We start from the raw sequence: 12,724 nt of genomic DNA, 5'->3' as shown, positions 1-12,724 counted from the left end.
TCCTCTGGCAGCTCATTCCATACACGTACCACCCTCTGCGTGAAAAAGTTGCCCCTTAGGTCCTTTTTTATATCTTTCCCCTCTCACCCTAAAGCTATGCCCTCCAGTTTTGGACTCCCCCCACCCCAGGGAAGAGACTTTGTCTATTTATCCTTTCCATGCCCCTCATGAGTTTATAAACCTCTATAAGGTCATCCCTCAGCCTCCGATGCTCCACGAAAAACAGCCCCAGCCTGTTCAGCCTCTCCCTATAGCTCAAATTCTCCAACCCTGGCAACATCCTTGTAAATCTTTTCTGAACCCTTTCAAGTTTCAAATGTTCTGCATATGTATTTTTGTTTTGATTACCACATAAACACTAGTACCATAAGAAGTGACAGGAAGTCTGATTTTTCACATTATATAACATTCTCAGAATTGAACTATTTTGGTTTCTTCTTCCTGTCTTTGATGCTGTTACTTCTATGAGCAGATTTGTGTTTGATGGAATTACCTGTCTGTTCTCAGTTACAGATTACAAATGTATTTTGGTACTTGTCAGCTGTTTGAGGGAATGTTTAATTGCTCAGTGACAGAGTTTGCAGGACTTTTAAAAGTAAATGTCATTGTTTTTCATGCCGCATGTCCCATAATGAAATTCGGTTTTATTTTTGAGCCCTGTGCTCTTCTCTCCGTTTTTAAGATTCTTACTTTACTGCTTTGATCAAATGTGTTGTCATGTCCCTTTTCATCTGACTGGATCTCCATCTGTTTACTCCTGTTTGTTCTCCCCATCTCCTCCTTCCCTTCAGTGACCATGGAACTATTTTATTTTCTTGCTGATTATCAAATTACTAAACTGAAAAGGTGATTCCACTTCAAAGCATATAAAGCAATTTTAGTACATTCTGTGATAAATGAAAATTATCCTTTGTTTCCCTTTTAAGGAAGCCACATGAGCTGTTTCTGAAGTCTTTTGAGGTGTACAGCACGGAAACGGACCCTTCGGTTCAACTCATCCATGCTGATCTGACATCCTAACCCTAATCTAGTCCCATTTGCCAGCACATGGCCCATATCCCTCTAAACCCTTTCTATGCATGTACCCATCCAGATGCCTTTTAAATGTTGCAATTGCACCAGCCTCCACCACTTCCTCTGGTAGCTCATTCCATACACATGCCACCCTCTGCATGAAAATGTTGCCCCTTAGGTCCCTTTTTATATCTTTCCCTTCTCACCATAAACCTATGCCCTCTAGTTCTGGACTCCCCCACACCAGGGAAGAGACTTTGTCCATTTGTCCTATCCATGCCCATCATGATTTTATTAACCTCTGAGGTCACCCCTCAGCCTCTGACACTCCGGGGAAAACAGCCCCAGCCTATTCAGCCTCTCCCTATAATTCAAATCCTCCAAACCTAGCAACATCCTTCTAAATCTTTTCTGAACCCTTGCAAGTTTCACAATATCCTTCCAATAGGAAGGAGACCAGAATTGCATGCAAAATTCCAAAAGTGGCTGAACCAACGTCCTGTACAGCTGCAAATGACCTCCCAACTCCTATACTCAGTGCCCTGACCAATAGAGGAAAGCATACCAAATCCCTTCTTCACTATCCTATCTACCTGCAACTCCACTTTCAAGGAGCTATGAACCTGCACTCCAAGGTCTCTTTGTTCAGCAATACTCCCTAGGACCTTACCATTAAGTGTATATGTCCTGCTAAGATTTGTTTTCCCAAAATGCAGCACCTTGCATTTATCTAATTTAAACTCCATCTGCCACTCCTCAGCCCATTGCCCCATTTGATAAAGATCCTGTTAAACTGTGAGGTAACCTTCTTTGCTGTCCACTTCACCTCCAATTTTGGTCTCATCTGCAAGTGAAGTGATGAGATTGAAGAGAAGAAATGTCCTGAATGGATAAATATACTATTAAAGGGCAGTGTGTTTCAGTCTTTGAAGTCTGTTGCACGATGCTTATTCTCTTTGACTGTGTGAAACATAAAAACATTAATAAACCCAGATAATTCTAAATGATGTTTACTATTTATCTGAGATTCACTGAAAATTAGAAACCTGTAACAATGAAGTTGTCTTTTAAAAAATTAAAAGACAAAACAAGCAAAGCTACTTTCACTGCAGTTCAGATGGCTGAGGTGCTCTCTGCAAGCAGCCATCGAAGTTATCATTCACTCACGATATGTGCAGTCCTTGTCCCAAGTCTGTTCTATTGATCCTGTGTTAACCTTCTCAATGGAGGGGAAACTGTGACTTGAGGTGTACCAGATAAGGTGAACATTTATTTGCTGAAACCACAGTGTACTTATTGAAGATATTCAATTAATAGACTCAATAAATTCACTCAAAAAGTTTTCTGACTTCCTGTGGATACTCTGCAAAAGAATTCAGTAAGTTTTCATTTAAAGTTGAGCCATTGAACATTGTTTCACTTTAATGTTGATAAGTTAGTTGGTCAAGTATTCCTGTTGATTGTTGTGAGATTTAACACTGCGGCCTGGTGACTTTGGCTGGCGCCTCTGTCCTTACCTGCCTGACCTTTGGCTCATACCTTCTTCCTTCTCTGTGATTCACCCAGGTGTTGCTTCCCTCTCCTGGACTCCCATTCCCATTCATGATCCAGATTCCATTCCAACTGAAGTCGTGGAAGTGCGAGTCTCCAGAGTTCAGAAAGGTCGAGGTCTTTTCAATCGGTGTTCCTTTTCTGAAATGATTTTCAAAGTTGCTGCTGCTGTCCAGAGAAGTGGCAAAGGGAGAGCTTATTTTAAATAAAAGGGCGATTGTAAAAACCCCAACACCTTTGAAAAAATTGGGACTTGCATTTTTACAACAACAGACTTCTAACTTCTGGATCTTGATGGGATTGCAGGTCCAGGAGCAAGGAGGAATGTGAGGTTGGGGAGGGTGGGATCAGCCCTAACTCGGAGGGTGAGGAAGTGGATAGGGCTGGCAGTGACGAGGAGCATCCGTGAGTGGGATACTCAGGAAGCAGGATTGCTGGTGAGAAGGAGCCACTGTAAGAGCAAGTTACACTTTTCTTATCTTTTAAAAGAAGATTTAAAAATTTCAGTTAATAAATTGGAATTTAACAAAGCAAAATATTTACTTAAAGGGTGTACAATGTTTTAATTTTTTCTCTTTTATAAGAACATTCCAACAGAATTGGATTACAATTGTAAGATTGGTTCCTATAGGAAACAGTGTTTCACTTCAAGTTGTGATGTTCAGAAATACAGCCACAGCCTTAAGCAAGGACATACTGTACAGTGTGATACATGTGTGTGAACGAACATCATAGTTAACTAGAAATTAATTTCTGTTTTTTATTATTATAATTACATAATATTTCATTTATTGGAATATGCCTTGAAAATTTTACCATTTTAAAAGATGGATATTATCTAGAGATCAATTGTTTAAAAATTTATTTCCATGAGCTAAATGTGACTTTGTGCCAAGTGGAATAGCTGATATCCTGTTGTATGTAAATCTATGATTCTTGTAGCTCTGTTAACCTTGCTTTAAGGCTTTGCTATGAGCAACATTGCCCTTGGTATCTTGTATTGCACCAAGTTCCATTTGTCTGTTGCCTGTGTTTGTTTTCTTACATTTAAACAGTGCCTCAACTTCAAAATTCTCATCCTTATTTTCAAATCCTATCATGGCTTTGGCCTTCCATATCCCTGTAATCTCCTTCATTCCTCTCATTCTGGAATTCTTGATTTTTAATATCATGGCATCTCTATCTTCAGTTGCTTGGCCTTTAAGCTCTGGAGTCACACATCGGCTAGACCAGGTATGCACAGCAGATTTCCTTCTCTAATTAGTGAACCTATTGGAGTTTTATGACAGTGGTTACATGGTCACCATTAGGCTAGATTTTGAAATCCAAATTTCATTGAATATAAATTTTACCATCTGCCACGATGCAAATTGAACCCATGTTCTGAGAACATCAGTCTGGCATTCTAGATTATTAATCCAGTGACATAGTCACAGCATCACTGCTTAACACTTCAGTTTAACAACTGAGAGTAGGCTATTGGATGGTAATTGGCTGGTTTGTGTTTATCATGTTTTTTTTTTATGCTCAGAATGCACCCAAGAAATTGGTCCACAGTTTCGGGTAGATGTCATTGTTGTAGCTGTACTGGAACAGCTTGGCTTGGGGTGAGGTGTGGCATGGTTTAGAGCACAAGTCTCTACTACTATTACTGAACATTGTCAGGGCCTATAGCCTTTGCAGCATCCAGTGCCTGTAGCCGTTTGTTGGTATCATGTTGGGTGAATTTGTTCTCCAGGTAAATTGAATTGGCTGAAGGCTGACATCTGTGATGCTAGGAACCTTCAGAGGAGGCTGAGATGAATGGTCCACTCAGCACTTCTTCCTGAAGATTGTTGCAAATGCTTCAGCCTTGTCTTTTGTACTGCTGAGCTTTTATTTATTCATTTTATGGGATATGTACATCACTAGCTAGGCCAACATTTATTGCCTATCTCTAATTACCAAGCAGATGTTCAGAGTCAACCATGTTGCTATGGATCTGGAATCACATGTATTCCATACCAGGATAAGGATGGCCGATTTCCTTTCTGAAGGACATGGGTTTTTCCTCACAATTGTTTCATTGTCATTATTAAACTCTTATTTTCCAGATTATTATTGATTTCAAATTCCACCATCTGCCGTAGGGGGAGTTTTGAACCCTGGTTGATGAATTAATAATCCAGTGATAACAACATTAGGCCATTACCTGCATCTTCTCCCATTATTGAGGAGGAGATATTTCTGGAACCTCCTTCTGCATTGTGATATTCGCCTCTGTCAATGTGCCTTGTTCTCATTAGCCTAGGACAAAAATTTCCAAAATTTCACTGGCCAAAGGCATTTTTCTGATTTTGTAAGAAGTTGTATTGTAGGATACAGAAGGTATTATTCATGAACATTATCAAAGTTCCAGTCAGGTGCATGGAGAGGACGACCACAAGAACTTTTGATGTATGCTCCTTTCAGAGCTTTTCTTGTGTGTCTCTTTGTGGTCAGGAAGCAAATCACAGCCAGGGGGCTGGGAGCTCATTTTAAAGGGGCGAATCAGAGATAAATAAGTTGGAAATACAATGACTTGTGTGTTTGCTTTGCCTGAGGGGTGTGAATCAGAAAATCGACATCTGTTTGGATGAGGTGTAGAAATATTCCTGGAATAAAGAGCAATTCTAGGCTCCTGTTTTAAATATGCTTTGTATTGTTTATGTACATGAATATAAGGCGAAGTTTGTTTTCCCTGCTGTCTGGGTGGGGCGGGGGGAGGGAAGAGAGGTGACGATGGGGGAGTGGTTGGGAGGTTGGCGGGGGAGTTGCTAGCGATGTGGGAGTGGTATGTAGTTGTTAGCTGAGGATTTGTCCTGCTGTACAGTTAGTCCAGAGCAGGAATCTGTTGCATTGTCAGTATTACACGTAGCTACACAGCCAGACCTGTCAAGTAATAATTAGCCCTGGCCTTTAGAATTGTAATATGCACATCATATGGCCGATGTACTGTATTTGTAGACTTTTCTTCATCAAACAAATGCAGAAATAGCATCAGTTCTTTGAATTGCAGGGGTAGGCCATTTGGCCTATCTTGTTGATGTCAGGAATCCCAAAGAGATACAGGTCATTCTGGTATAATGCGCGTTTCGTTAATGTGTATCAGCTGTAATGTGATTGATGAATTGGGGACAGTGTTTCTAAAGCACAAACTTTTAAAATAATTTCATCACTAACATTTTAATCGCTGTTTCTAAAGCGCGATTTTTCTGTAACACGGGATTGTACAAGAACGCACCCATTGTGTTATAAAAGAACTTCCTGTATTCATTCATTCAGTCTTGGTCTCCCGCTCGTTGCCTCAGCCCATTTCCAAATTTTTTTTTTCTTTTTAAATCTATCCAGGCTCTGCTTTCAGCATTGCTATTGTAAGTTCATTTTGTGTTTTAACTCATACGGAAGATAAGTTTTCACAGGGTATTCGTTGTCAGGGTGATGATGTGTTTTTAAGGTATTCCTAATCAATCTGTTCAGTGATGTTATGACACATTTGAAACCCAAAACCCCTGCCTCAGAGATAGCACCACTCCCACTGCTCCACTGAAGCCCCTTGGTGTGTTTTCCAAAAATATCATGCATTCAAGAATTCACTCAAATACCCACAGCATTGACTTACCAATCGATGGGAATGATTTTTGTTAACTTAGCAACTTAAAATCCTGAATACTTTAGTGTACGTCCCCCTGATCATCAGTTTTATGCTAACAAAAAGAATCTCAACTTATCCAGTCTGCTTTCTCATTCAGCCTCTTGTTCGCAAGATCTTCTTTGTGAATCTCTTCTGGACCCTTAATGTGGACTTGATGTTGTATTAACAGAACTGCAGATGCTGGAAATCAGAAACAAAAACAGAAGTTGCTGGAAAACCTCAGCAGGCCTGGCAGCATCTGTGAAGAGAAGTCAGAGTTAATGTTTCGGCTTTGGTGATCCTTTATGGCTCTGAGGAATCCATCTGGCTTGACATTTCATTTGCAGCTTGAACCATATGGAGCATGTTTTCTCAGTATCCCGCATGTTGTAATGAGTTCCTGAGTTTGCTCTGAAGTCTTGTGTAAGCTAAAATCCTTCTGTTTTCTCTCTGCAGTCCACCGAGAGACCTGGATTCAAAGGCCTGTATTGCTATAGGTGAGAAGGTAAGAGTCATTCTATTTACTCCCCTAATGACTCCCTCGCATTGAAATACAGCATGTGGAAAGAACGTGACATGAAACCATTATTTTAGATTAGATTAGATTACTTACAGTGTGGAAACAGGCCCTTCGGCCCAACAAGCCCACACTGCCCCGCCGAAGCACAACGCACCCATACCCCTACATTTACCCCTTTTACCTAACACTACGGGCAATTTAGCATGGCCAATTCACCTGACCTGCACATCTTTGGACTGTGGGAGGAAACCGGAGCACCCGGAGGAAACCCACGCAGACACAGGGAGAATGTGCAAACTCCACACAGTCAGTCGCCTGAGGCGGGAATTGAACCCGGGTCTCTGGCGCTGTGAGGCAGCAGTGCTAACCACTGTGCCACCGTGCCACCCACACGGTGAGATGTGGTTTCACAGCCAAGCTTTATGTCTCAAATTTTGTATCATCCTTTTTGTGTTGAAGTGCTTAAGAACAAATCTTTAAAAAAGTACAAAGTGAACGAATAGTCCTTTTTATGCAAAAAAATGTTTTTTTTTCAATCTGGAAGCTTCCTGTGGGAGTATTGTCATGTCATGAGTTAATTCATAGCTGTCCAACCCTTTAGTATGGGTGGGCCGTAGGCACATGTCAATTTTTCTCTTCCTTGGAAGTCTGGTGAGCAAGTTTCTGAAAGGGTCCCCATAACAGTTACTAAAAACAATACATTGATCATGTAAATGAGTGATTAATAGAAATGACCATTAAAACGCCCAGCAGCAAAGCTCATTAAAAAGGGTTTTTTGGTTAAGAGGCAAAGCTAGAGAGAGAAAAAGGATCAGCCTCAACCAGCGATGACTGGGGAATGGAGTGGTGACGGGCTGAGCTAAGGAGTTAGGTTTAACTAAAGCTGATCTTGAGTCCCTGCTGGATAACTCTCCCTGAGCTGGTGGAATTAATGTGAAAGTGGGGGTCAGATATGACTTGACTTTCACCCCGGAGTATCCTGCTGTCTCAGCCTGTTTTATCTCTCTTCTCCTCTTTTTCTTTTCTGCACATTCTTGGCTCTTTGTCTCTCATTTCTGTATCTTTTCTCACTCCTTACCCCTCTCTGATCCCCTCTCCCCATCTCTCTGAAATCCTCCTCCTCTGTCTTATTCCATCACTGTTCTTGTCTTACCCTGTTTCCTTTAACTTCAAATACAAAATGCCATGGGGTGTCGCGCTCCAACAGTTTGCATTGCTTGGTGAAATGAAAGTGGCTAAGTTGTTTATTTTTACTGGGAGCATTAAATGTGATTTGGTTAAAAGCAATTTCTGTTTCAGCAATGAAATGCAAGTAAAATTAGCAGGAGCAATCTGATGGCCTATCAATTCCCCCATTCACCAACACAACCCACCTTGCCGTTTCCTGTCCACCATCTGAAACTCATTGCCTTCTCCCATTCCCAAAATCTTCCACTAACACTTCACTGTATTTCAAACTCTGGCTTCAAATAAAGCATAAATAAAATTTAAGATGAGCAGTATACTTGACATCATTTGTCATCTGGTCTGTGATCCTTCTCGTGCAAGGCTGTGTAATGATTAATTATAGGAAGCATATGAAAGAGCTGTAAATTTGTAGACATCAAGATGCTCTGGCTCATAGGTCAGATGCCCCTAAGTTAAATGTTTGCTTAAACACTCAGACAAGAGACACGTATGACAAAATGTAATTTTTAAGATTAGTTTATTTCCTACAAAGATAAAAGAACATGGAATTTTACAATGAGAGAGCCTAGTCGGTCTAAAAGGTATTGATGCTGCATCCAAGCCTCTTCCCTACTTTATCAGATTGGACTTGTTTAGTTAACAGGGCACTGCTGATTTTTGATATTGTAGTCGTCTGTCCTTGAGTTGGTAGAATTGTTGAGAGTAAAGGCTCTTAAGTGCTTGCATAATTGTCTGAGAATAAGGGATTGTTATGTATTTTCAGATCTTCAGTTGATTGAAAGGGCTCTTGCAGCACAGTGGTAGCGTCCCTACCCTTGAGACAGGCAGCCCTAGTTCAAGTCTCCCCTGCTCCACAAGGGTGTCATATCATGTCTGAACAGGTTCACTAGAAAATATCTCAGAAATGATTGGATGAACACCAGAAGCTGTGAAAATCTTGAGGTGGTGTCTCCACCTCCAGGCCAGAAGGTGCAGGTTCAAGTCCCACCTGCTCCAGATGTGTGTTCTAATATGTCTCAACAAGATGATCCAAAATATTGAGAAGTCAAATTCTGGCAAACACCTGTCAGATTTTCTACCCAAACTTGCAAAATCCAGCATTTCCAATAAGAGCAGGCACATTTGCTCTTCCTTCCAATTTAATTGCAATGTTATTGTCCAGTTGCAAAATTCTTTCTGGCTGCAATGCTTGTTCACCACATGGTTAAAATAAAGAAAGATGATATTATTGCCAGATATGGTTAACTCTTGTGACTGAACTGCAGTAGGCTTTATTGAACATAGTTATGTACAGAGGATGGTAAAAGAGGTCACCTTGCTTGGAACCCAATTGAGCCAGACCCAGGGATCTGAAATTATTGTGGCATTGAGATTTTTTTGTGCATGATCAATAATTAAAGGTAAAGTTGCCGCAGTCCCAGAGTGTTGCTCTCATGTTAGAGAGGTAGAGAGAGAGAGAGAGACAGAGACAGATACACAATTGTTGGTGGGTTAACCTGTGGGTCACCACTCCTCAGCCAGTGCAGGAATCAAACTCACTCTGTTGGCATCACAAACAAGCTGCCCAGTCAACTGAGCTCACTGACTACCAAACCAAAGTGGACAATGTGGGCATCAACCCCACTACCTCTCAGGTGAAATGAGTGTTCTACCATTTGAGGTAATTCCCCCACATTCTCCACTTATCCCCAGAGTAAAGGCTCTTGTGGCATGGTGATAGTGTCCCCACCTGTGAGCCAAGAGGCCCAGGTTGAAGTCCCATTGGCTCTAGAGTTGCGTAATAACATCTCCGAACAGGTTGGTTAGGAAACTATAAGCGTTACACCAGGCAAACCAGAAATGACCGTCTCAAGTCTCCGGATTGCAAATGCACTGATGTCACTATTTTCACAGAGGAAACTTTAAAAATCAATGAAAAACCTGAAGGACGCAAACTGAAACATGTGCAGTGTAAAACAGCAGGGTGACACAGTGTAGTGCCATTGTAAACTCAGTGTTAGACTACAGCAGAAGCTGGGGTTCCAGCCATCCCTTCAGGAGCTGGGTGGCTGATATTCTACCTTGGGATCCTGCAACCATACTGGATCAATGTGGATTTCACCAGTTTCCTCATTTCCCCTCCCCCCACATTATCCAATCCCAAGCCTCCAACTCGGCACTGCCCTCCTGACCTGTCCATCACCTTTCCCATCGATCCACTCCACCCTCCTCTCCAACCTATCACCTTCACCCCCTTTGTTTATCTATTGCACTCTCAGCAACCTTCCCCCAAACCCCAGCCCCCTCCCATTTATCTCTCAGCAGCCCCCCCTCCGGCCCACAAACCTCATTGCTGATGAAGGACTTCTGTCCCGATTCTCCTACTCCTTGGATGCTGCCTGACCTGCTGTGCCTTTCCAGCACCACACTCTTGACTCTGATCTCCAGCATCTGCAATCCTCACTTTCTCCTGATTTAACCTGGTCCCAGGCACAGAAACTCTCTGTGGCCTAGAGCGAAGGTATCTTTATCATGTTTACCTCCGAGGGAAAAGGTGTGCTTTCTGTTTTCCTGTTGAAGGTGGAGTTGGTTTAGTAGAGATCTGAGCTTGACCATTCCTGACCAGAACCTACGCCTCGTTAATCTTTTGCTTGAGTTTCCTCAACGCTTTCTCTATAATTTTTACAAAATCTGCAAGGTACATCCAGCCCTCTGGAAATACCTATAAAGGAGCAATGCTGCAATTGGTCTCTGATTCCTCCTTCGGGTACGTTCGTTGCTGTGCTTGCTTTCCCCACATGAGGGCGCTGCGTCACTGCATGATATTCCTATTGTAAAACATGCCTGTCTAGGACAGCAAAGAATAGGCACCACTTCCTTCATCCCTTGCTGCTTTTCAAAAGCATTTCTCTATTGGCCCAATAGATGCTATTTACCATCACTTTTAAAATTAAGTTTGCATGTGGAAACAAGGCACACATGATGGTTTAAGTTAAGGAATATGCTGTGTATGTTTAACACCAGTGACAGAAAGAGGGAACCCACTGTAATGATGGGCAGAACAATCCCTCACAGTGAAGGCGATGTTACAGGCATGAGCCATGGCCATCAGATCACACATCCAGAGACATTCAAACATGGTAGAGGTTAGGAAATTTTTGTTTTTGCAATTAACAGTTGATGCTAGATTAATGCACTGTTCACACATTGATTTATGTTCATGTGTACTGCAGTACAGTGAAAAGTTTTGTTTAACGAGCAGTACTGGCAGGTTACGGTAATCAAAGATGTACAGATCAAACGTTGTAAAATGACTTAGAGGTGTACAGGTTTCATTGCACAGGGCATGCGCTTGGTGAGATCATTGTTAGCAAGATCAGTGTTATTTGAGGCTGGAGAGTCCGTTCATTGGTCTAATAACAGCCGGGAGGAAGCTGTTTCTGAACCTGATGGTGCACGTGTTCTGGCTTCTGTATTTTCTGCCTGATGGAAGAGATTGGAGGAGAGCATAACCAGGGCGATAGGTCTTTGATGATGTTGGCAGCCTTTCTGAGGCAGCGAGCCATGTACATGGAGTCCATGGATGGGAGGTTTCAGTTCTGTGATGGTGTGGGCTGTGCACACCACCTTCTGTAGTTCCTTATGCTCCTGGACAAAGCAGTTGCTACACCAGACTGTTAAGCACCTGGACAGTATCCTTTCAATGGTGCATCTATAGAAGTTGGTGAGGGTTCTTATGGACATGCCAAATTTCCTGAGCCACCTGAGGAAGAAAAGGTATTGTTGTGCCTTCTTCACCATCGCAGCTACATGGGAAATCCAGGACAGATCATTGGTTATTGTTACTCCGAGGAACTTTGACACTTACCACCCTCTCAAACGCTGCTCTGTTGATGTAGATGAAGGCATGTCCTCCTCCTTTCTTCCTGAAGTCAATGATCAGTTCTTTAGTTTTGCCCATGTTGAGAAAGAGATTGTCCTCATTGCACCATGCTGCAAATTCTCTATCTCCCTTCTGTATTTTGACTCATCGTTGTTAGATATCCATCCTGTTATGGTGGTGTCATCAGCAAACTTGTTAATGGCATTCACTTGGAATTTGGCAACACAGTCATGGGTGTACAGGGAGTAGAGTAGGAGGCTACGGACACATCCTTGGGGGACTCCAGTGCTGTGTTATGGTGGAGGAGGTGCAGTTACCTATCTTCACTGATTGTGGTCTGTGGGTCAGAAAGCTGAGGATCCACTTGTAGAGGCTGGAGCTGAGACCAAGGTCATGGAGTTTTGAGATCAGTCTGGATGGGATAATTGTTTTGAAGGCGGAGCTGTACTCAATGGCAGGAGTCAGATGTAGGTGTGCTTGTTGTCCAGATGTTCCATCGGTAAGCAAATTACAGGAGACCGAGGCAGGGCTGGGGGACTGGAGTTGATGTGGGCCATGGCCACCATCATGCAAAGGGTACTGTGCTATTACTGCAGTGTGTGTGATAATCTACAGTAATGTTCCACTGTAAGTAGGTTTTGCTGGCCTCTAGGGGGCAGTAGCAGTATATAAATATAAAGGCCGTCAACAGTCTCTGAATCTGAAAGGTGGTTTCCTCATCACTTCAACAGTGAACCTGAAATTATATTTTGATTACAGGGAAACCTCGACTATCCGAACGAGATTGGCGGGCACTATTTCGTTCGAATAATCGATTATTCGGTTAATCGATTTAAATGCCTTTCCTCAGGGGCTCGGAGTTTTTAAAGTCTGCTCCTGGTTCAGGACACTGCAGCAGCACATCGCGCAAGCCCCCCCCCCCCCAACCTCGACCAAC

General features: G+C 42.4%; 1 protein-coding gene across 3 annotated transcripts in view; it reads left to right on the top strand.

The window, feature by feature from the left end:
• Positions 1-12,724, top strand: part of LOC122562211 (dual specificity mitogen-activated protein kinase kinase 6) — a 141,115-nt gene that overhangs the window by 45,796 nt on the left and 82,595 nt on the right. For all 3 annotated transcript variants that reach the window (XM_043714911.1, XM_043714914.1, XM_043714912.1), the window contains one exon: positions 6,674-6,722. In XM_043714911.1, coding sequence (XP_043570846.1) covers positions 6,674-6,722 — 49 coding nt within the window. The remainder of the gene's footprint in view (positions 1-6,673; positions 6,723-12,724) is intronic.

This window comes from Chiloscyllium plagiosum, chromosome 24 (assembly GCF_004010195.1).
Source record: "Chiloscyllium plagiosum isolate BGI_BamShark_2017 chromosome 24, ASM401019v2, whole genome shotgun sequence".
Classification (NCBI taxonomy): domain Eukaryota; kingdom Metazoa; phylum Chordata; class Chondrichthyes; order Orectolobiformes; family Hemiscylliidae; genus Chiloscyllium; species Chiloscyllium plagiosum.
This window is presented reverse-complemented; position numbering and strand designations above follow the sequence as displayed.